Source organism: Oxyura jamaicensis, chromosome Z (genome assembly GCF_011077185.1).
Source record: "Oxyura jamaicensis isolate SHBP4307 breed ruddy duck chromosome Z, BPBGC_Ojam_1.0, whole genome shotgun sequence".
Taxonomy (NCBI): Eukaryota; Metazoa; Chordata; class Aves; order Anseriformes; family Anatidae; genus Oxyura; species Oxyura jamaicensis.
Genome location: NC_048926.1, coordinates 64,616,605 through 64,642,172, shown reverse-complemented (window position 1 = coordinate 64,642,172; position 25,568 = coordinate 64,616,605). Strand labels below are relative to the sequence as shown.

The following is a 25,568-nucleotide window of genomic DNA, read 5'->3' as shown; positions in this document are numbered from 1 at the left end:
TTCAACCAATTGGCAACCCACTTAATGGCAAATCAAGGTGAAAAAAATTACAGAAAAAAGACCCATCAAAACACCAACCCAACCGTCCCTGTCACATCTGGGGCCAAGTGCTACCGGCCCTCTTGGGGCAGATGGCCCATGGTGACATCACTGAGCAATGGGCTGTGACCTCGCAGCCCTCGCTGCTTATCTTGGGGCGCCAGCAGAGGCCCCGTCAGCCTAGCTCGTGGCTGGACTCCCGCTGAGCGTGTGTGCGAGGCTTGGAGCACCGAGCGAGGATTTGGAGGAGCCGTGCTGTGGGGCCGCCGGCAGCTGTTCTCAGTGCCCGTCCCCACAGGCATTGCCCGTGTTTCCCCGGCCCTGCCTGGCTCAGGCAGCCGGGGCTCCGTGGGGCGCTCGCAGCAGCGCAGGTGAGCTGTGCGGGGACACGTGCCCTGGGGCAGTGCGTGGGGGGCACGGGACGGCCCAGCCGCGGGGTCGGGGGGTTCCTGCTGAGGTGCCAGGGGGACATTGCCCCTGCTCGCCCTGGCACAGTGAGTGACCTTGGCCTCTCTCCCTTGTGCAGATTCAGACATCCTTTGGCAGCTGCAGCGCCGCGGCAGGGGAGCAGCTTCTTCACCTCAGCTCTCCCCAGCCCACTGGAGAGCCCGGTGGCCATGGATGTGCCATCGGACTGGACCTGCCCAGCCTGTGGGGAGAGTCGCGACGATGCCGCCTATGTGACCCCCTGTCTCCACCAGCTGTGCTACGGCTGTGCCCTGCGGTGGGCAAAGAACAATCCACGGTGCCCCTTCTGCAGGGAGGCAATCAGAACCATCAAGTACTCGGTGAGGTCGGCCGACGATTTCCTGGAGTGCACTGTCCCACAGCCTGCACAGCACTTCGCTGAGGACCAGCTGGACGAGGACGAGGCAGTGGAGCCGGTGCCCAGGGCTCCTGAGCTCAGCTTCCCGCCCGAGCTCTGGGCAGCCTTCTTCAGGGAGCACCCAGAAAACGTCGAGCCCCTGCTTGCGTGGCTGCAGCGGGAGCTGGAGACCATCTCCGGCTCCGACTGGTGGGAGGTGGCTGCAGGCCTGAGCACGGTCATCGGCTACCTGTGCGTCTACGGGCTCGACGAGGAGGGCTTGGTGCGGGCGCTGCAGCCTTGCCTCAAAAACCGGACCCTGCCTTTCGTGGTGCGGCTCATCACTGCTGCTGTGGAGCTGTGCAGCACAGAGATCCACCGGCTGCATGACCACCAGGACGCCCGTGCTGCAGGGGGCCAGGAGGACAGCCCCGCAGCTGCCCACAGCCACGCCGCCTCTCCAGGGGGGACTCGTGCCCCTGCCACCACCACAGAAGAGGAGCAGGCACCTGAGGAGACAGGGCAGGCGGCAGCAGGTCCCTCTGCCCAGGGCAGGGACTGCTTGCCTGGGGGGCACCGGCGTGCCCCAAAGAGGAGGGCCAGCAGCAGCCTCCGGGACTCTCCCCAGCCCCGCAAGAGGCCGTCCCGACGGCGGCACTAGGCGGGCACCCCATGGCTGGCAGCGTAACATCTGAAAATAAACACATATTACTGAAAGAGTCTCTCTATTATTGACAGTGCAGACATTGCTGCTGTCCGTACCCATGCTGGTTTCACAGAATCCCAGAACTGTAGGGGTTGGAAGGGACCTCGAGAGGTCATCGGGTCCAACGCCCCTGCCAAAGCAGGTTCCCTAGAGCACATTTCCCACGTAGGCGTCCAGATGGGCCTTGAATATCTCCAGAGAAGGAGACTCCACAAGCTCCCTGGGCAGCCTGTTCCAGTGCTCTGTCTCCCTCACCGTGAAGTTCTTTCCCATGTTGCTGCAGAACTTGCTGTGCTCCATTTTGTGGGCATTGCCCCTTGTCCTGTCCCCACAAACCACTGAAAAGAGGGTGGCCAAATCCCTGTGTCACCCACACTTCAGATACTTGCAATATTGATAAGATCCCCCTCAGTCTTCTTCTCTCAAGGCTGAACAGGCCCAGGTCTCTCAGCCTTTTCTCATACGGGAGATGTTCCAGGCCCCGTATCATCTTCTTGCCCCTCCGCCGGACTCTCTCCAGGAGATCCTTGTCATTTTTGTACTGGGGAGCCCACAACTGGACACATTACTCCAGCTGAGGCCTGACCAGGGCAGAGTAGAGGGGGAGGATCACCTCTCTTGACCTGCTGCCCACGCTCCTTTTGATGCACGCCAGGATCCCCTTGGCCTTCCTGGCCACCAGGTGCTGCAGCCCGTGGAGAGGAGCCCCCGCAGGAGCAGGGGGCCTGGGGGGAGCTGCTGCCCGTGGGGGACCCGTGCTGGAGCAGTTTGCTCCTGGGGGATGGATGGAGCCCATGGGACGGAGCCATGGGGGAGTGGTTCCTGGAGAGTTGCTGCCTGTGGGCAGCCCCCGCAGGCTCAGGTCGGGAAGGACGGCATCCCGTGGGAGGGACCCCACGGGGAGCAGGGGCAGAGAGGGACCATGAAGAAGCGTTGTAGATGAAGCAGCATGGGCTGACCGCAGCCCCCATTCCCCTGAACCCCTGCACCACACGGGGGGGGGGGGGGGGGGGGGGAGGAGCGTGGATGGGGGAAAGGTGTCTTTATTTTGTTTTGTTTGTTTCTCCCTTGTCTAGCTTGTTAGTAACAGGTAATAGATTTTTATAATCTCCTTATGCTGTCTGCTTGGCCCATGACGGTAATGAGTCATCTCCCTGTCCGTATCTCAGAGCCATGTCATGTAACTGGACTGGCTACTGGTACGAAATCACCACAAGTTGTTACTTGTAGTCATCACCGCTTTGTAAACTTCAAATAACTGGAAGTTTACTGTCTTGGGTGACAGAACTGGCATGACAATTAAAAGATTTATTTTTTATTTTTATTTTTTTCCATGTCTTTTTCCTGGTATTAGAGCATCCTACAAAAACTAATTTAGAGATTTTGATAAAACTGCCAAGGAAGCTGGTCAAATAAAGTGACGTTTTGAAAACCCACTTGACTGGTTTTCTTCATTAGGAGCATACCTTGCACATCAATTTCTGTGTGAAACTGGTACTAGAAGGTGCATGCAAGAGATCCCCATCGCTTAGGTGAATAGAAAACATTGCTTTTGCCAAGACTCTGACAAGCTACGCCTGATGTGCCTTTTCAGGTCTTCAGTAACAGTCATCTGAGGTTTGTTATGCAGGAAGGAGTGAAATGGAGGAAGCACAACGGGCTTGCACTCAGCAGTCACAGGGTTAGCAGAATGCTCTCCGTGCAAGTGTTTGAACCTGGGTGTTCAAACACCCAGGGATGTTGGTGCAACTATTGATCATTTCTGTAGAATGAATTTCCACAGAAAATGTGAAGCTTGAAAAAGTGACATTTGGGAAAACGTTGAAACAGTTTGGCCAAAAAGATGTCAATTTTTAAAAGCCAGCAGTGCTTGTATAGAAGCTATGTTTTACTCCTTCTCCGTTGCCTGGTCTCTTTTCCTGTAGTCACAGGCGGAATGGGTTTGACAGAGAAGTCCCTGGCCATGGATGCAGTCCCTGGCAGGGAAATCTACCAAGGAACAATTCACGGGTGTCAAAATGACCAAAACGTCCTTCTTCTCCCTTTCCTCTCCTTTTCCTTTGTTTGGGCAGGGGGCAGCGGGCTGGGGGCCGGGGCCGGGGCCGCACCTCGCGCCTCAGCCGAGCCCTGGCTCCCGCCGTTTCCCGTCCCGCCTTTATCCAGGCTCCGCCCCCTTTCCGTGACCGACCAATGCCGCCGGCCAATCGTCGCCCGTGGAGCCGGCCGACATTTGCATGTGTTGACCCGTTGCCGTGGCAACGGCGGGGCCGTGGGCGCCATCGCACGTCCCGCTCCCCGGCACGGGGCGGGAGGGGAGGTAAAATGGGGGCCGCGGGGGGCGGGGGAGCGGGGGGGACCCCGCGGACAGGGCTTTGGGGGGCCTCAAAGCTTTTTTTGTTGTTGGTCTTGGAAAGCACAAGTGAACCAGAAAACTTTGCTTTCATTTCCACGTGTTTTATTATTTTTTCTGAAGCTGACGTTCACAGAATTTCTTAAGATACAGTCGTTGTCGTTGAGCTGATTGCTCCTATGATAACTCAACACCACTGACTTGGCCGGAAAGTTATTTAATTTAAATTGCATTCTCTGTTTACTCAGTTCCCGAGGAGATGGCTCTGCAGCAGTAAGCTCTGGTCCTAGCCAGGTGAAGTTCTGGTTACACAGTGCAGTGGGTACCCACTGACCTGCCCTGTCTCTCCCCCTTCTCCACGGGACAGAGAGAAAATACAATGAAAAAATACAAAGTTTGAGACAGGACGTGGAGATTGCTCACCAGTTACCACCATAGGCAAAACAGACTTGACCTGGGGAAGATTAAGTTCATTTATTCATAAAATAGCATAGTGAGAAACAAAAGAAAAACTAAACCCATGGCTTCTTCTCCATATGCTTTTTCTATTGGCTCTTGGAATTTAATAATGTTTTTATATAAAGAATAACAAGGATGAGAGAGTGTAAACAGATACATGAACAACAGCCTCAGATATGAATTGAGGAAAAGACCACTGTTAAACACAACAAACTACAGAATCACCAAAGCCACTGCAACCAGTTAAGACCAGTTAAGAGCTATTGTTTATCAGCCATGGTCTCTCACACCAATTAAAAAAACAATGGTGATCTGTTCTTGAGGAAAAAAAAAAAAAATGAAAGAATGATGTTTTTAAGATTCATTACCAAGAGAACCCTCAAAAATGAATGTTGTGCTACCAGTAGCCATCACCAGCCTTGTGCTGTAATGCCGTCCAGTCTCATGCTAGATCTGCTGTGTATTTTTATACTCACACTACTTTTAATAGCTGGTGTATCTTACAGGGCATAGGAATTGCCATGGTAATCAGATTATCTAGCTGAATATACTGTCCATATAAAGATAGCAAAAACCTTTGTTATGAAGTCACCTGTTATTAGCAGCAGTTTCTGTTGCAAAATGGTTACGGTTGATTTACTCTGTAAAAGATGAGAATGTTTTTCCCCTTATTTTATCCTGAACAATTTAACTGTGGCAGGGCAGATTATTGAGGGAACTATCTTTCCTGCTCTGAATCGCTTCAAACTTCTTGTGTCAGGCTCTCAGCACATGTAAAGTGTTATCCTGCATCAGGCCCAGCACTGCCAGACGGTCGGGGAAGGGATTGTCCTGCTCTGCTCAGCGCTGGTGTGGCCTCACCTCGAGCACTGTGTGCAGTTTTGGGCACTGCAGTAAGAAAAGGACATAAAACTGTTAGAGAATGTCCAAAGGAGGGCTACAAAGATGGTGAGGGGTCTGGAGGGGAAGACATATGAGGAGCAGCTGAGGTCCCTTGGTTTGTTCAGCCCAGAGCAGAGCAGGCCGAGAGGAGGCCTCATGGCGGCCTGCAGCTCCCTCACGAGGGGAGCGGAGGGGCAGGCGCTGAGCTCTGCTCTCTAGGGACAGTGACAGGACCCGAGGGAACGGCATGGAGCTGGGATAGGAGAGGGTCAGGCTGGGGGTTAGGGAAAGGTTCTGCACCCAGAGGTGGTCGGGCATTGGGACAGGCTCCCCAGGGCAGTCGTCACAGCACCAAGTCTGTCAGAAGTCAAGAAGCAATTGGACAGTGCTCTCAGACATGTGGTCTGATTTTTGGGTGGTCCTTTGGGGATCCAGAAATCAGACTCTATGATCCTCATGGGTCCCTTCCAACTCAGATATTCTATGGTTCTGTGATTCTGATTTCCACTGACTTGCGTCAGTTCGTACAAGGTGACATGCCTGGCTTCTGTTTTTGTATCAAACATATTTATTATCTATTTTGCATTTATCCATCCATTATTTTTTTCCCCTGTAAGGTCAGCCTACTTTCATGAAATTGTCACACAAAGTGCCCACTGTGCAGGCACATTCACCATCAAAATCTCTAGAAGTAAGCCAGATTTTGCACATTTTAGTCCCAAAGACAGAGGTGGTAAATAAAGACACCTGTGCTAGGACATGCATGTAGCACACTTTGAGCAGTGTAAACTTACTTGCTTCAATGTCTGCTTGCTCTCACACTCCTGTGCTGTGGAGAGGATAAACATGCGTAGTCTGTTCCGTATTTTAAGGATATCTAAGATGCCCTCTACAGTTTGCATGGTGCTAAATATCACAGACCTGGTGCAGCAGTTGATGCTGATTAAGACATTGATGCTTGGTATCCTCGCTGTCACCCAAACTGAGAGTATATGTCTATGCTGATGCATTTTTCTACCCTCTCATTTTCGCACAAGAGTAAATGTGCAGTCAGGGTAACGTTATTGATTTAAAAAGTAGGTTAGTGCTTTAAATAGTTGTACATGAGTAAAACTAGGATAATCTTCACCCTGAACAGTTATAAAACATTACTAAGTAAAATGTAACTTTACTCATGAAAAGCAAGAACTTTGGCTGTGGAACATGAAGAAAATCTGACAGACAATGGCATTGCTGGAGCTGTTCCAGAATTTTTAATTTTGAAATTAATGACATATTACATTTTTCAACTAAGAATGTTTAACATTTTCCATATATTTTAACTATTAGTAGTCATAATGCCTCGTTATAAAGTTACAATTTCTGTTAAATCAAAGGAATTCTTCCTTACATTTGGACAAAGGAGGACATAATGATGCAGAAGAATTGTTGGGTCTCTAGAACCAGTCTCCAGTTTTCTCTGGCAACACAGTCATAAACTTAAATCAAATGAAGTTAATTAAAGAAAACAAACCTAATTACAGCATAATTATATGTAGGGTCTCCTCAAATGCCAAGTAAACAATAACTGCTATTGACATTAGTGAATTTTGGATTGACCCATAGAAGTTTAAGCAGGAAGTGAATCAGATCCAAAGAAAGATATAGGCACTTCAGTAGGTCAGAGGAAAATAACAAAAATCCTTAACTAGGTTGAGTGTCAACCTAGTTGACTAGTTAGCCCATCATGGCCAGCACCTTAATTAGTTCTTTATATGGATAATATGGAAGCTTCAAGGTTATGTGTTTTCCTTCTCATAAGTCCTAATGAACCTTTACACACATACACACAGTCTGATTTCGCTCTTACTGTCCTGTAGCTGATACAGGTACATTGCTGAAGAAAGTTTTCATGTTTTCTAAATAGCACGTATAACTGTGGAGACAAAGTTTGTTAGAAAATTCCCAGTCAGTTCTAGCTTGTTTGTATGCATCGGGAAACTTTGGCTTTTCAGCCTGGTATTTTTTGTTTCTCAGCATTCTTGACTCGTCCATCATCTGGCAGCATCCGTGTTTAGAGATGTAACTACCAGCCTCTGATAGTACTGGGGACAGGGTACAGCTATACGTGCAGCTGATGCTCCGATGGAACAATCTTCATGTCTGGATGTTTCTGAGTATGCATTACTCATAAGGCATTTAAGCCAGGGTGCTGCAATGTTAGATTTACAGACTAACAGCGTGATGAAGCTGCCAGAAATGGGGGTACATGCCAATATTCGTGTGTTCAGAGCTTCCAAAACATTTATTGAGGTTGAAGGATGCATAGAAATGGGTTGTTCTCATCTATGACAAGATAAAACGGTACACAGAAAACTGTGTATTTCTTATGCCTCTGTGGTCTCGTGGTCTTTAATAATGTTTAATTACATAATAGATTATCCTTTTCACATGAGTGAAGGAAAAGATTGGTGCCTAGGACTAATCAGAGTAGACTCTTCCAGCCAGGAACCATGTACAAAATGTAGTGCCAAGCTGGAAAAATGTGAGGGTTTTAATATGTGGTTAATTTGCTAAAAATATTGTTGGAAGCATAAAAATGTTTTGTTTCTTTTTCCTTTTATGTTTCAGTGAAAAACAGATCCAACAGTAAGATAGTGCAAATTATCCAATGTTTTTGTCCAATTTATATTTCAGTGTTTTGTTTTAACAGATTTCTAAAATGATTTATAATTCAGCAATACAAAAAATTTAGGACAAAAAAAAAATACAGCTGAAGATGTTTATTTAATTCAACGTGATTTCCCTTAAAGAATAATGGGAAGCGTCACAGAAAGCATTGCATTTGGAAAGAGAGCCTCAAGCAAGGATTTCTGGCGCTCAACACAGGATGTCAGTTAGGTCCTTTCTGATGCCTCTTTTGTATGTAAATGTAATGAAAACCCATAAATAGAAGAAAAAGGAGAAATGTCTTACCTCAACTACAAATGTAGGGATCAGACTCAGGAGCCCTGTGACCAGACTGATTTAGTGTTGAGGCCCTAGAAAACCTATATTCATCTTCTCCTTTTGACTTGAGTTATGCTAAGTGAACCACGTCATCTCTGTCCTTCTCTGCCTTTTCCCCTCTTTGTCTGAGGTGTTCTCCTTTGTCTTTTTGTGTAGTCCAGCCCAGACTGAGAAAGCAGGATCTCTGGATACTACTCTAGTGCAATAAATTGGTGCTTGTTGTTTCTCATTTAAAGCCATTTATGGCATTGATAATTTCTGTAGCAGTAAAGTTAGGTAATACAAATCAAATAACTTTTCTTTTAGAATTCTCGTGAATTAATTCCAGTTTACCTAAATCACCTTTATTAAGTGCTCCACTCAACAACAAATGTGAAGTCACAAACAGAAAGCTTGTAACTTCAAGCACTGAGATATGAACAGGCAGCATAAGTAGACAAGACTAAATCTGGTACTGAAGGCAAACAAAGGGAAAACTGCCTTACAGTGAAGTGGGGTCTTGAATTGTTAAGGGTTTACACATCCAGGAACTCTTGTGTCCAAGATCCTGGATTAACCAGTATCTTTTTTCAAGCAAAAATTATTATTTTATTATTATTATTATTATTATTTTTTTGACACTGACAGACTGATCCATAGCTGGACTTCTACCAGGCTGTTGTATTGGGATGCTACCATTTTGGAGCCATATAGTAGCTTAATTTAATGCGTCGTTGTGACCTGTCATACACTTCCTCAGGCAGAGCAACGCACAAAGACATTCTCATGACTCCGTTATGTGAATACTGATTTTGTAAGCACTCTGCAATTACAGATGACCTCTCCAAAGAGCTTCCTGGATGTAAGCCACTGCCACCTCAAACATCACATTATATAAATCCTTTCCATAGCTTATCAAGCACTGTTTTAAAAACAGTAAAGGAATCAGTTGTTCCCACTATTTATACTGCTTGTTTATGGTCCTCCCTCCTAACTCCAAACATGAAAATTGGCTCTGCCTTTAGAGGGAGTCAAACATGTCCAAGTGGTATTTCTTTGAGATGTATGAGCTTTAAAGCTCCGTGACCTTTTTTTTATTATTATTTTATTATTATTACTTTTTAACTGTGTTTATCTGGTGAAGGATTTAGCTTGTCCCTTTCTGTGCTAGCAGAGGGGAGCAATGACAGTAAGCCAGCTGTGTAGTTTAAGTGGATCTTATAGTCAGATACAGCTGCACAAGGAGAAGCCATGCTGTCGGTCAGCATTTGTAAGCTGTACATAAACAGGTTCCCCAGATTATCACAGCTCTTTCTATATTTTGTCCATTGAATAAACTTGGTTGTGTTCTGGCAGCAGGAGGCTTTGTGCAATGTGTTCTTCCACAAGGTAAACTCTTCTTTCATCTGGGAGGTCTCCATGTGGAATTCTTGCTAAGTCAAAAGCAATAGTGTTGAGGATTCATTGGAAACAGCCAATTTAATCCCCCAGCTAGCACAAGTATGTTTTGTTCAATTCAGTTAAGGAATCCAGCCTTATAAAATGACCTTATAATGGGTTTTGAGGAATTGTTTACATGAGAGAATCAAGAGAGATGAAAAACAGAGTGGGTCACTCTTCAGGAACAGGCTGCATACAGGAAATAGGAAACGTATGTGTCAACTTTGCTTCCAAGTTCCAACACTGACGTGAAAGAAGACATAAAGAAGGCCATTTCAGGGTAGAAGTTTCCATTTGCCTGTGTAGGTTGAATCACACATGGCAGCATTACTAAAGCCTGGATAGTAATGCTATTCCTGTGCTTTCTGGTTAGGATAAGCTTAAAAACACAGCACAAGTAGATAAGAGATATACTGAACTATTTGCACTCTTATCATTCTGTTCTCTTCTGGGTAAAGTGAGGCTCCCAGCCTGATGTTGAACTAGCTGTTGCATTTCAGTTCCTTTTAATTAAATCGATGTCATCCATCAGTGGAACATGCCTTGTCATTGCAGTTCATGAGATATTTTTTAAGTATGGTACTCAGTGGAACTGCAGAGGAGATGAATATTTTCCAAAAGCTATATGCAATGATCAACTGCACCTTCCCACTTTATTAAATGATATCATAACATTTTTAGAAGAAAAAAACACAAAGTTTTATGTTTTGAAAAGAAATTTTAAATCCGAAACCTGATTTACTTCCACATCTTAATTACCGAGCTTGAGAAAATAAGATCTGAACAGCTCATATGCCTTTTCATTTCACACTGAATTTATAGGAACTTTCCAAATAATAACGGTCAACTTGGCAGCAATAAACGTAGACTAAATGGTGTAATCCCCACAAGGAAGCATAATTCTGTTATGAAGTATTTACAATAGCAAGCTTGGAAATCCAACAATAGGGTATATTGTTAATAGGTTCTTTATAGCATCTTTTATTGACTGATTCATTCTTAATTTTAAGAGATTTAGTCACCTAACCTTCTTCATGCGCCAGTCAGATCGATGTCCGCTGTTCCTTTAAGAATCCTCTCAGGTAGCAGGAAATTCTCTGAGATAAATCAATAAATAGGACATGTAGTTGTGAGTGTTAATCTTGCAAAGTTCAGAAGTTCCCTAAGCGTAGCTGGACTTTCTGATGCTCCCTTCCTGTGACCCTCCAATAACCCTTATCTCCCCTGCCTTCATGACCCTTTAATGTTTCCCTGGCTCTCTATTCCCTTCATCCTCTTAAAGAGCTTGGCTAATTCCCAGCCTGGATTCATCCAACAGGCCACCCTCCCTGGAAACTCTCCCAGTCTTTGAAAGGGCCTTACAGTAGGCCTCTCGGCTAGGTTGTAGATGTAAACCTCACACACTCGAACCACTCACCTAACTGAATCATGTGCGCTGCCTCACTGAAATGGGCAAACTCCTGCAAATTTGTGGTACAAAGTGGTTGCCTTTCTTTAAAGTTAAGATAATCTAAAGACCTTCTAAAAGGAAAACAAGGGAAAAGCTTTGGCATTTGTTGTACTTTAGTAATATTTTCTACGCAGTTACCTAACAAAGTTTTTGCATTAAGGCAACATTGTTGGTAGGGGCAAAAGTTATTTCATTAAAATGTGACTGCACCAACTTGGAGTCAGTCAGCTGCCTGAGTATTGTTAATTGTTCCTCTCCAAACTGCTTGTAACGTTTGTCTCTTTGTTTTTAGCATGCTTTTCCATTGGATGTTTCTCTGCTATACATTGTGTAGGCATCAAACAAAAATGTTTTTTGAGTTAACTTGAGTTAAAAATTTCAGTGCTATAATTTTGTGTGTCCTTTAACATGCATACGTTATATGAATGTACTATATACAAATATATATATATTATATGGGTGTATTGTATGAATATCTGATAGCTTCAGACACAAGAGGATGGCACAGCCTTGTAGTTTGCTATATTGTTCCACAGACTGCAGTTACCTAATAAAGTGTGAGAGGAGGTGTTAACTCCGAGCACTAAGTACACTGTTCCTCTGGAATTTTATTTTTAGGAGCTAGCTGCAAAATACTTTTTCACAGAGATGTGTTCCTGTACAAACCACAGATTGGCTCTGATGATCCTCACATCTTCCAATTTGTGTACAAGCATATCTGAGGACATTTTTTTAAAATGAGATAGTGTGACATGCGTCTCTGGAATATGGAACCTTGTGAATATTTAATCAGGCAGTGTGGATGCAGCAGTCTAAGCGTCTTTGTATGCCTGGCAAATCATGTGAACCTGGTGGTAACTCTTTTTTTATCACTGTTGCCTACGTCCTTAATCTATCCCGGAGAATCTGTTACAGGAGCCTAGAACTGACTCAGGGCTTCTTAGTGGTGTAGAGAAAGTTTAAGTTTGTCATCTCAAGGGTAATGACAAAACTGTCCTCATCCTAGAGCGTAGGAAAATTCATCCCCGCTGTTCAGACCAAGGAGTGATAAAGGTGAAAATACTGTTGAGTGGGAGCAAAGTCTCCCATGGCTGATACAACAAAAGAGCAGCTCAGGGGAAATCCAGGTTGATCAGTTACCTGAAATGGGTCTGTGGATTTCTGGGTAGGTAAGTTTGGCAGTTAGGAAACCCTGAAGACATGTGAGTGGTTGACATCAAGCTGAGAGTATTTGCAAGGGGATTCTTAAGTGAAAGAAAGAGATGCCACATCAGACTAATGTGCCTTGACCTTACCCTTGGTGGCAGAAGAAGCAACAATCAGCTATTTCTTCTGTTATCGATAGACAGTGGTGACCCATCCATGCAATCACTTCCATGCTGGTGACTAGAAGCTAGTCTGCTAGTTATTCTGTGTTCTTGGAACAGAAGAATAACCCCTGCAGTAATGTGCTTACAGTCTGAATTTTATGTTCCGATCCTTGGAGGATCAGCCCAAAATGTGAGAAGTGAATGTTTAAGTGACACAACACAAACTTGCCAGTATTTAGAGACAGACTGCAAACTGAAAAACTGAAATACGTTTGGCTGTCTTCTTGGGACTAGACAAGCGCAGGGCCCTCAGCTTCTTGTCATACGTCGTGTGCTTTAGTCCCCACAGCATCTCAGTAGACCTTACAGATAAACATGCTCCATTTTGTTAATATCTTTCTTGTACTGGGAGACCCAACAGTTGCGATACTACCTTACAAGTGCTGAGTAAAGAGGGGCCTTGTCACTTTCTTCAACCTTCAGACTGGGAAGATTTTCCTTGTTAATTAATCGCCCCTTGGAGACTGGATGTTAATATCTCTCTCCTAAGGGACATTTCTCTTGAGGCAGGAAAATTACGTTTAAGTATCGATATAAATAGTTTAGAAATTAAAGACTGTGTCAGTTCTGTCAGAAATTGAAAATAAAGAATATTGATTATACTCAAAAGCAGGTGTATTTCAAATACTTCCCTTTATGCAAACCTTTCCACTTTCATTTCCTTCATTTCCTTCATGGCTTTGAACCATCTGAGTCTAGAATTTCAGATTTTCATTGTTCAGGTGATAATTAGGGATAGTTGGTATTTGATGTTATATGCCTACTATTTAAAAATGTAACAGAGTAGTACAGTCAAGTGATCCTTGTAATAAACCACTGGTTGTAACCTTAAAAAAAGGTACAGTATTTATTAATGTGTACTGACTGAATTTGTTTCAGGATCATGCAAGACCAAAAAGCAAAAGATAGACACGCAGAAACCCTCCTTCTCTACTGAAACGGTCATTAGATGCAGCTTTCCAGCTTTGAAGGCTCCAGTACATTCCAGCCTATGAAACTGAATTTAGGAGATGGAGGACCATGCTGGCAATGAAAAAGGACTTTCTCAAGTTCTTTATGGGTAGAAGAGAGAGAACTCTCTTGAAACGTACTCTTGATGGAAGCAAATGTTAATAAAAAGAATCTGAACAAAACTAGTGACACTCTGCCAAGTGCTGGAGACACCCCTGCTAGTGTCTCTGCCCTCTTGCCTTCAGAGCAGGTTGCACCATCAAATGTGCTGGATATTCCCCCAATTTTGCCAGAAGCTAGACCACGGGGAAGTCGGCCAGGCACTGCAATAATATCAAAGCAGTCAGACTCTTCAAACATGTCTCGGATGCCACTGAATCGACCAGTCATCCCACCAAGAAGACCTTGCTTCAGGATATGCTATATCTGTGGCCGAGAATTTGGGTCACAGTCCATTTCTATACATGAACCCCAGTGCTTAGAGAAGTGGCGTATTGAAAATGATCAGCTACCAAGACATCTGAGAAGACCAGAGCCTCGGAGACCTGAGGTCCTTACTGGTGGTTCCTGTATGGTTACAGCTGAAAATGAAGCAGCTTATCAGAGTGCTCAAGCCCAGCTTCTGCCCTGTGGAAATTGTGGCCGGACCTTCCTTCCAGACCGTCTCATTGTGCACCAAAGGAGTTGCAAAGGAAATGGCAGTGGTGTGGGGTTACCAAGTTCTAACCCCCATAAATCTGGCTCAGCAAGAGAAGACCCATCTAAGAGCAGTCAACGAAAGAGCGGGGCTGCACCAGCCACGTTAGACAAGGTAAATTGCCAAAGCATACATTGTGTGAAAGGGTATGGATGCATTTTGTTGCAGGAGAGACTGAGTTCCTACCAAAAATCAGAATTGCTTTCTATCAGAAGAAACTTTTGGCTCCATGCAAATGTTTCGCTGACGAATAGTAGGCAAAGGTGAGGTGAGGGGGCTATTGTTTGAATAAAGAAAACCACTTATTCCTATTTCTGCTGATATTTCTGTTCAAGAGAGTAGTTTGGTACTTGTACTCTGTGCTCCTATGAGAGTTATGTTCCCAAAGGACATACGCTATAGTTTATTAGGATATGCTATTTTTTATGATGTTATATGCATATATAGCATTAAAAGCATATATGCTATATGCTTACAATATAGCTATTTTTAGCTATATTATATGCTATAGTTTATTAGGATAGTCTGTTCAGCAGCTTAGGCAAGCTTTGAATGTTGTACGATTAGGTAGATATAAGGCCCTTTTATTATGTAGTTAACATGAAATACAATTCTTCATTATTCTGTAAGCACTACAGTGAATTTCATTTTTTGCCATTATTCTAAACCTTGGCTTGAAATATGAATTTACTGGGGACTGCATGTTCAAAGGCAGCAGAGTATAGCAACAAAGTAAATAAGACTGCACATTTTTTTCCACTGAATTTGATTCCAGATCAAAAAAAAAAAAAAAAAAAAAAAAAAAAAAAAAAGCTGATTCACATTACCCAAAAGCTATACAAAGTTTTGGAAAATGGCATATTATTTTTTTCTGCGTTTGTTTCTGCACAAGTTGTCTTTTTGGCTAAGAATGTTTTAAAAAGATAGATGTCTATATTTAGGCCTGGTGTCGAAAATAAATGTCCTGATGTTTTTTTTCAGTGGGGCTTGGACTCTATGTTGTCTATCTGACTTCTGAAAATGGCCTTTAGCTGTCTCAGTCACCAAAAGAACGAAGGAATGCAATGCTATGCAGAGCATTTCTAAAAAGGTTTTAAAAGTTGAAGCATGGTCTTCCCCAATTCTCTAGCTGTAAATATAATTGAGTTGATTGAGGCAATAGCAAATATGAGGATAAAAATGTGAGGCATTTCAATATTAGGCTAATCAAGGCCACTGACTGATAGATAATAGCAAATTATGTCCACTTTTATTGGCCAATTCCATATAGTGCAAAGTGCTGCACAGGTACATCTACAGCGGTAGGAAAGATGTTCTCGTTGCCTTGCAATGCATTGTACTATTTACTGAAGAACCATTTACCAAATGCATTGTTTTAAGGTGATTGTGCAAAGAAGGGCATGGGTGTGAAGCCAAGAGTTTGTCCATCTTGCGCAATTCTGTATGTTTAAAACAGGGGGAAGTGGTTGTATGAGGAAAAATGTCCATAGTTATAGTGACACACAAAAACAAGTTTAGCATGTGGTTTGGCATTGAGATTGGCTCTGTAAAAATGCTGCCCTCTTGCACAACATATCGGCTCCCTGTGTGGATTCACTCACATCTGCTGACTTGTTGAACAACAACATTAATACCGCTTTTTACTTCTGTGAGCTCTGCAGAGCCAGAATGAAATGTGTTCCAATCTGTTCTTCCCCGTATGTGAACAGCAGTTTTCCTCATTTACTTCCAATCAGTAAGTTTTTCAATTGCAGCCCTACTAACGAGGCTGTACAGTTCACAGTTTGTAATTGACTCTAAAGGACTTCACAGTTAGTGATGACTTTCAAGAAGGGAAGATGTTTTTCCTCTCTTTGTACTCAATAATATTTTTCAAGCTGTCTGTCTGTACAGTGGTACACTTTCAAAGCAGAGATGGGTACGGAAAGAGTGAAATAAACATCCTGTGATTGTAGTGGCTGTTCAGGACTGGAAGACTTCTTCTAAGAAGTAGCCAAAGAACGCATCTCTTCCATTGATTTAAACTCTCTGTGTGAGGGTGTCCACCTCCAGTTCACATTTTTGAAAGGTCCACACATCAAAGGATGTTGAAAAGCACTAAGCTCATGCAGGGACAGCTGTTCACAGTGAGCACAGACAAGGTCTGTACACAGTCCTCTTTTTTTTTCCAGCAAATGGTTTTAATTTGCTTGCCCTAACAGCTATTCAGCTGCTTATTAATTCTATTAAAATATACTGCTAGTGGAATGAAATGGCAGTTTGCTTTGGTTCTGGCAGGAATTACATCAGTTACTCCTGATCAATGAAGGGTTATAGTTAAAACAGCTTCCAGCCCTGTTTTCTGTAGGCTGATGTAAATTCGTACAGTACTCATGGTGGCTCATGAGGGAAAGAGTCACAGTGAGTTTATAGAGAGACTTTGCAAGCTTCTTGGAGGAGAAAAACATTTGCGTAAGTCCATGTTTCTCTTAACAGACCTAGTCAATGTGATAGTAAATTATTTAAGCACCTCTTTTAAAGTCCTGATTCAGTGAAACATCAGAGGGGAGGAATAACTGAAAACAAACAAAGATGAACAAACAAAAACCAACTGAGTCTGTAATACTTTGAATGCAATCAAAGAATCATAGAATGGTTTGGGTTGGAGGGAAGGAACCATAGAATGGTTGGTTGGAAGACCATCCATTTCCAACCCCCTTGCTGTGGGCAGGGACACCTTCAGGACCAGGTTGCTCAAAGCCCCATCCAACCTGGCCTTGAACACCTCCAGGGATGGGGCATCCACAACTTCTCTGGGCATCCTGTGCCAGTGCTTCACTGCCCTCAAAGGAAGGAATTTCTTTCTTATATCCAACCTAAATCTATGCTCTTTTAGTTTAAAGCCATTACTCTTTCTCCTATAACCATACTCCCTGACAGTCCCTCCCCAGCTTTCCTGTAGGACTCCTTTAGGTATTGGAAGGCTGCTGCAAGTTCTCTCCAGAGCCTTCTCTTCTTCAGGCTGAATAACCCCAAATCCCTCAGCCTGTGTTCATAGGAGAGGTGCTCCAGCCCTCTGACCATCCTCTTGGCCCTCCTCTGGACTTTTTCTAATAGAGGTCCACGTTCTTTTGGTGCTGGGAGCCGCAGAGCTGAATGCAGTGCCTCACACTGCACTGAGGTGGGGCCTCACAAGTGCAGGGTAGAGGGTGACAATCACCTTCCTAGACCTGCTGGCAACACTGCTTTTGATGCAGCCCAGGACACGGGTGGCTTTCTGGGCTGCCAGCACACATTGCTGGCTCATGTGGAGCTTCTCATCCACAAACATCCCCAGGTCCTTCTCCTCAGAGCTGCTCTCAATCCATTCTCTGCCCAGCCTGTATTTGTGCTTGGGATTGCCCTGGCCCAGGTGCAGGACCTTGCACTTGGCCTTGTTGAACCTCGTGAGGTTCTCACAGGCCCACCTCTCAAGCCTATCCAGGTCCCTCTGGATGGCATCGCTTCCCTCTAGCACATCGACCACACCACACAGCTTGGGGTCATTGGCACACCTGCCGAGGGTGCACTCAATCGCACTGTCCCTGTCACCAACAAAGATGTTGAACAGCACCGGTCCCTGTACTGACTGCTGAGGAACACCACTCGTCACTGACCTCCACCTGGACATTGAGCTGTTGACCACATTCTTTGAGAGCAGCCATCCAGCCAATTCCCTACCCACGGAGTGGTCCAACCATCAAATCCATGCATCTCCAATTTAGAGACAAGGATATCATGGAGGACAGTGTCAAATGCTTTGCACAAGTCGAGGTAGATGACATCAGCTGCTCTTCCACTACCCACCAATGCTGTAACCCCCATGTAGAAGGCTTCCAGATTTGTCTGGCACGATCTGCCCTTAGCGAAGCCACGCTGGCCGTCACTCATCACCTCCTTATTTTCCATATGCCTTAGCACAGTTTCCAGGAGGATCTGTTCCCCGATCTTGGCAGGCACAGAGGTGAGACTGACCAGCTTATAGTAACCTGGGTCTTTCTTTTTTCCCTTTTGCCTTGTCAGCCACTCCTGTGTGAGCTGCAGGCTGCTGGAGGGTCTCTGCACTCCCATGGGCCTTCCCTGGCCAGCTGCAGGTACTTTTGTCTGAGTGCCTCTATCCTGGAGAAATCTTTCCTTTCGCCAGTGCAGGGTCAGCCAGACCAAAACTTACCGAGAAACTCTTGCTCAGTTTGGTGTTAAATGCTTTTAGTGCTGGACACTCAACAGCCTCCTTAAGGCATCGCTTCCGCTAACTATCCTCACTCTGCAAATACACAAACACATCTGAGTTAGTCAAGTTTGACCACGTAGAACAAACAACAGCCTACGCTTCGTAGAGTCTCAAGAATCACGTCAGCTCAGAAATCCTATTTCTTGCCTACAGTTTGGATTCTGCTGTGATACCTTAGGCAATGGAAGCGATGTCTGGAACTATTGAAACTCAGACTTGTGGTAGAGCAGAATGTGTTTTTTTTTTTTTTTTTTTTTTTTTTTATTATTATTCTTGCACAGACCAAAATGTGTGCTACTGCCTATGTAAGAGAGTATTAATGACTTGCTGTGGGTATATGTTTTACAGTTTTTTGGACAACAGGGTGATAACATTGAGCCTAAAATCCTATCAGATGTGTCACTGGCGTCTGGTGCTGCCATCTGCTGTTTTCTTCTTATCGTGTTGACTGCCTAAAAATAAGATTTTAGCGTTTTCCCTTTACTGTAATTCATTTTAACATAAGTCTTACAAACTTGTGTAATAACAAAATGTTGATGTCTTCCTCAAACATAAAGTCATCTACTCATTTTGTAAAATGAAAACACCTCCATCAGCCCTGTAATTGAAATGAGGATGGGAAATGATAGACTTTGTCTCAGTTGTGGCAGTTTTTGATATCTTCTTAGGTGAGTACTGGCAAATATGTGGGCAAACACAGGAAGCAGATGAGAATAGACAGTGAAATAATTTTTTTGAATTAAATTTAGTGAATATTGTCACTGCTAGTGATTGAAGTTCCTGCCTTTCTACTTTTACACAAATGCCGTGTTCATTATACTGTTTTTGTTTGTTTGTTTGTTTTTTAAATTATTATTATTTTTAAAGGTAGCACATCAGGATTAAAATGGGATATTCTGCTGGTTCCAGAAGGGTTGCATCTTTAATAACCTGCATCATCAGGCAGAATTACCTTGTTGTTCAAGGTCATTTTATACCTTGGCACATGACCAGTCCTGACACCAGTCTGCTGTTGTGGTGGGGCAGAGGCTGTGAAATGGCTCCTTTGGATGGTCTTGAGAGCTGCTCCACAGGTTGCCCCTGTCATTGGTGCAAAATGCCTTTTGCTTTTCAGAGAGGAATGTCTGGAAAAGGCTGCTTTCATACAGCCTGATGCCGTTACTACATGTTTATGCCAATCTTATTTTCTGAACCTGTGTTCCTTGGGCAAGTCAAGCTTATGATGAGAGCTGTGACCTAGAGCTGGAGGCCTCCCCTCCTCCCATTTAAATACATGGACAATTAAACAAATAACAAATGGGATGTGACTTTCATTCCTGGATGACAAATATTTATGGAGGCTTGGGAGCCAGTCTTGTTGGATATGCTTAAGAAGAAATTAAAAGCTTTGTTCCGTATGGGAAGGCTTGACCTCATGTAACACCAGAACAGCAGCTTGGGGCTAACCTCAAGTAATGTCAGGTCTATTGAAAACACACCATTTTGTAGCACTCTGAGTAAAATGACTTCATTCATGGTAACACAGGCACACTTAGCAGTCGTGGAGAAGAAAGAAAATACTGAGGTACCAGAGGAAAGCCTAACTGCACGATGAGGTATTTGTAGGTATTTTTATAGGAACACATGTCCTCAGGAACAGACCCTTTTTAAAAGTGAAAAACAAAGCTGGGAGCAGACAGCCCAGCCACTGGCCTGTGAGTAGTTTGGGTTGGAAAATTGTGGTGATTCCAAGAATAGTTTAGTTTCAAACTGCAGGCCTCCAGATGTGACATTTGGGGTAGGGATACTCTGAAGAGAAAAAGAAATGAAGGATAAATGTGATCAGCTGTAGAAATTCCAAATAAAGCATATCATACCTAGGATTCCACAGTTAAGCAATGAATGAACTATTACTACAACTGTAGTAATATTGTAGTATTCTTCTTCAGGTTTTTGGTGGGTTCCTTTTTTTTTTGGGGGGGGGAGGGGGAAGGGTATTGTTTTGTTTGTTTTACCATGCATGTATTTGCAGAGAAGGATTTGTGTATGTAATTTAATATGTGGTGATGGTTCAAACTCTGGAAAAAGTCATTCCATCCTTACAGTGATCTGATTCCTTTGAATTAATTTTAGTTTATGCTATTGTGTGTGCAGTTTTTAATTGTGAAAGTTACAAAACAGATACATTCTACCTGAGCAGATTTCTTAATAATTTGTTTTTTTACCAGATAGGATTTAGCATTGAATCAGTCTCAACTGATAAGCTTGGAAAAGAGAACCCTCTGTTTAGCTGCAGGCCTGATTTTGTTCACTTGCACCATAAAACCCACCTATTAACTCTGTCGGGATCTGGAGGGATCACAGTACTGCTTATCCAGTCTTTAGGTTTTCAGGTGAAACTGTCAGAAAGACCATCTTGGTGAGCTATAGAAATGTATCCAAGTTGCACTGGACTTGGTTTTGTCTTGTGGGCCTGTGGCAGCTGTTTAACAGTGAAACATTACAATTGCTTTAGTAGAAGAGTAACAGATTTGAGTGAAGCAGTCAGAGATAATACACTCTATACATCCACTAGGGAAATATTTTAAGATGAAAAACACTTGATTTCAACAGTGATTTTCAATGTTTCTTTTAAATTTATTTTGAATATTTATTTTTAAGTGATTTTTCACCTGGGTCACATCAGGACTTTAAGTCTTGAATCTACACATTTGTTTTTATTATAATGCTCTATAGAGTGGAAATGATTACAACAGTGAAGGCCAAGCAAGCTTGATTGCCATTTTTGTTCTAGGATTGCTTTTTACCATCCTGGTACCATAAAAAGCATCCCTACATACTGAATGTAAGTCAGACTGATCTGTCCCACTTTGCATCCAGCAGAAACATAGCTAATGGAAACTAGAAAAGAAAATGTGCTCCTGGTGTTCTTACAGTTAGCACTCTTTTTTAGAAAACTACTTCTAAAACATTGTAAGCATAACAAACATGCACACTGAAATGAGTCCTCTAACCTCAACAGTTTGTGCTACAGTGCCCTAATCTAAAGCTCTTTGGAGCCTGCAGAGAACCACTCACTATCTCTGTCGGGACTCAAGAGTCGTATCTCCAAGTCAGACAAGAGCTAGGTAAAGATCTGAAGTAAGGAGCTTGGTGAAAGTTGATAAAGAAAAGTTAAAGGGCACTCTTAAATCGGCAGTTGCTGTATTCAGCTGTGAATAGGAAGAGATGGTTGCGCAATCATACTTAAATTATCTTGTTATCAAAAATGACTAAGGAAATTGCATTTGAAAGTTGAGAAGATGAAAAAGTACTCAGATTGACTGTCTTTGGGTAAGTTATATTTCATTTCTATGTGAGAACTTTCCAGACAAAGCCCATTTTTTCCCAGCAAAAATACACTTTGTAGAGTAGTATTTCTTCGTGTAATTGAGTTTACATGTGTGTTACAGGAAAGAAAGATGCAGATTATTCTCTAATGACATTTTCAGACTGTAGCATAAATGCGAGAAGAGCTGCCCAGACTTTCCTGAATACACTGATGGGCTGACTGAGAGAGTCATAAATACTGGAATTGGTTATGCTTTGTCTTACACAGAGGAAAAAATGAAATCCCCACCTCCCTTGTTTGAGTGAGAAAGGCCTCCCATGTTTGGTCTGGCACGCTCTCCCCCTACCTTTAAGAGGACAGGGAGTAGGTTGTCTCTTACTGGCATTTTGCAGGCAGGAGTGAAGAAAACAGTGACAGCTGCAAGAACCCTCACCATGTCTCAAAGTCCTGTCTCTGCAGCACATTTCTGCTTCACACTACTCCTGAAGCAGGGCTGGTGCTGACACCACGCCTAGAGCAGGACATGCCTAAAGACACAGTCAAGTCCATAATCTGCAATACCACAGTAATTATATATTTTTCAAGCCTAGAATGTGTATTTGTGGGCCTTGGGTTTGAGGGATTTTTTTCTTTCTTTCTTTTTTGTCTTTTTGTTGAGCTCTTTTTTTCCTGCAAACAAAAGCAGGTCTGCGGTGCAGAAACAATGACTTGCTTGGAGTCTAGCTCTGCCCTCTCTGAAGTCACTGGCAAAATTCACACTGAGGTCTTTGGGATAAACAAGAAACAGTTCCTTTTTCTCCCCATACTGAAATATCCTGGATCAGTTTTAATCCTTCAAGGCCAAAAATTCCACCGGCTAACTGACCTGTAATAGAAGTAACAGTGTTAGGGACCAGAATCACAAGCCTGAGGCAGCTGCTTTCACTGTCCAGCTTACGGGAGATGGTCAGGCCAGACACGATGTTTGAACGGGGGCTTTTTCCTGCTGGATGTGCGTATCAGCAGTTCAGCTGAGGAAGTTTCTGTTGCTGCTGGCCATGCTACTTCTGTTTGATAGATTAAAAAATAATAATAATAATAAAAAAGGCTTTGAAGTTTAAAATGGTTACTGTGCTGCAGCAATCCGATCAAGCAGAGGGTTTTTTTCTGCAAGTGAAGAGTCAGCATTGCCATGAATGTGATGGTGGGAAATAAAAGAGCTAAAATCTATGTAGCTAAGTATTAACTAGGTGACACACATGCCCAGTGTCTGCAGAAGGAGCCTACCTGTTCCAAATGGCCAGCTTATGAGGCAATGTCCCCCCTACAAGCTCCAAGGCTGAATCCAGAGGTAACAAAACTGACAGAAACATTCACAGTGAGTTCACACGTATGAACCAGTTTCTTAACATACACACTTGTTTTCATTCAAAGTTGTTCTGATTCAAAATTAATGTTGAAAACGGTGCTAACCCTTCTTTACACTTGTGATTTGCAGGCACGAGTGGTAAGACGGCCACCAACAGTGATTTGTTACATATGTGGCCGTGAGTATGGAACAACATCTATTAGTATCCATGAGCCACAGTGCCTGAAAAAGTGGCACCAAGAGAATGACATGCTACCCAAGCGCTTGAGGAGGCCAGAGCCCAAAAAGCATGAAGTCAATCCCATACAAGGTAAGCTGCAGACCTAACAGGAAACAAGGGAAGGAAGTGGGAGGAAGGAAAAAAAAAAGAATTTTAAGCACTAGTTTAGCAGTTTGCAGCTACTTCTTCCACCCATTTAGTCTGAAGGGAAGGTAGTCATCATGGCTTGTTTTAAGCTTTCTGTTAAGTATCCTATTCTCTTTTTGTGCTCCATCCAGGAGAAATAAAAGTAGTCGTTGCTTTGTGGCACGTGCCTCCAGGGATGGTTCTCTTTATGTGTCAGTATATTCTGAATCAAAATACAAAAATACTAGCAACCTGCCTAACCACTACATCATTACTTTTTGAGTTCTTTCAAAGCTGCAGAAATGCACATTTCAAAATGAGCAGTGCGATCCAAGAATAATGTGCAGACTTGACGCATACAGTCATTAAAATAAAATATCCCTCAGGCAGCGTCGGGATTGATAGTTCAGCCAGGTTTTACACCTGTGCTGTTAGCTGTAAAAAAGGCACAGCACTAGCACCTACCCACAGGTAAATAGTAGGTGACCTTGAAAATAGGAGTTCTATGGTGAAATAAATACAATTCAGATGGATGAGGAGTGGTAGAAAGTAAGGTATTTTTAAACACTACCTAAATACGTATACTGTAGTTTTATTTTATTTTTTTTGTTAAAATACATGTATAGATAAAAACACAGTCTTCTGCAATGAACATCCAGTGGACATCATTGGTCCTTTTTTAATAAACAGCCTGAGAAGATTACTTTGTGATACACTATGATATAATCATAATGGGAAAAAATTGGAAAAATGTAGTGTAAGATGAACTTTCTCTTTCTGCTGCTTATGCGTATTTGTCCTTTGGGTTCTGTTTTGTAAGAGGGCTAGACCCCACTTCTTCAAAACGATGAAACAACTGATCCCCAACACCTCACAGAGCTTGGCTCCTCTGTGTATCCCAGGGGTGTGTGCTCATGGTAGGACCAAAATGAAATCTTATCTGTGCTTTGCCTGGAAGCTTCTCCCAAGACCTCTCCATTCCCACAAAAAGTCATTTCAGTTCAGCTGGATGTTTTCCGTGGGCCTGCCAGCAGTTCTGAGATATTTTGTGCCAGGTTTGGACCACTTGCTCACAGGCAGTTAATTCACCCACTTTTTATTTTTATTCTCCATGATTTCCCACAGTTTCCTTTAATGTCTGGAAAAATAGATAACTTCTCCTCCAGTTCACTGGGAAAGAGTCATACACTAGATCAGTTTACAGCAGTACAAAGAAATATGTCCCCAGAAGACACACACAGAAGAAAGCAGGACTGGTGAGAACACTAGTCATCTGTACAAAACAGTTACAGCTCAAACAGTATCAAATTTAGGCTTGGTTAGCAGATGCCAAGCAGCAGAGTTGAATCTGCAGGAAAACATAGGTTCAAAAGACATTTCAATTGTATTTGCTGTTTTTGTTGTTAGGCTTTTTTTTTTAATTACACATGTTATGTGTTAAGAAAGATGGAGAAAATGAGAATTCCATCTGAAAGAGGAGTATGCAAAAGGACAATTCAGGTTATTTTGAAATATGCTATTCTTATTTTGAGGGAGTGGAAGCAGAAAGACAACTGTTCTTTGAGAGAACAATCCAGCAGAAGGCTCCCAGATATGAATCAGAAAATTGTCTCATTTATGCAATGAGTCATATCAGGCGCCACACATCTCCTGTGAGGTGCTGTGTGCCCACAGCTCCCCAGGGGGCACTGACCGGCTTCCAGCATCTGTCCCTGAATGCTTGCTGATGCAAGTCTGATCGGTTCTTTAGCTTAAGCTAAAACTGTTCCCCCTGCAGTTGCCTCATGCTCCTGGCCTCGAGAAAATAATCTGTGTTGTTCTTTTTCCGTAAGACTTACTCTCGATCATCTGGTAAATGCTATAACTGACCTTCAGACCACATACACGTACTGCATGTCTCTCAGTTTCTCAGTTTAAGGAGGAGGGGTTACCCCTGTTGTTGAATGGAACTGGCAACGTTCAAAAAAAGCTCAGAAATATTAACTGCTTACATAAAACTTTTTATAACTTTCATAAATCTTTTTCTGAAAACTCAAGTGTCACAGGAAGACAACTGCTGCCCTGATTACCCAGTGTTTTGTTTGTGGAATGCGTAACACATGCCTGCAAGGAGAAAGTCTTTCTTTCTTTCTTTTCCTTCTTTCTCTCTTTCTTTCTTTCTTTCTTTCTTTCTTTCTTTCTTTCTTTCTTTCTTTCTTT

General features: G+C 43.3%; 1 protein-coding gene across 3 annotated transcripts in view; it reads left to right on the top strand.

The window, feature by feature from the left end:
• The first annotated feature begins 3,804 nt into the window (after positions 1 to 3,804).
• LOC118156724 (zinc finger protein 474) overlaps positions 3,805 to 25,568 on the top strand; it is a 25,079-nt gene continuing 3,315 nt past the window's right edge. The window contains exons 1-4 of one of the 3 annotated variants that reach the window (XM_035310908.1): positions 3,820 to 3,867; positions 8,857 to 9,007; positions 13,348 to 14,230; positions 23,153 to 23,333. In XM_035310908.1, the coding sequence (XP_035166799.1) occupies positions 13,565 to 14,230; positions 23,153 to 23,333 (847 nt within the window). In that variant the 5' untranslated portion in view covers positions 3,820 to 3,867; positions 8,857 to 9,007; positions 13,348 to 13,564. Of the gene's footprint in view, positions 3,868 to 8,856; positions 9,023 to 13,347; positions 14,231 to 23,152; positions 23,334 to 25,568 lie in introns of all 3 variants that reach the window. The other 2 variants (XM_035310909.1, XM_035310907.1) reach the window with 2 other exon arrangements.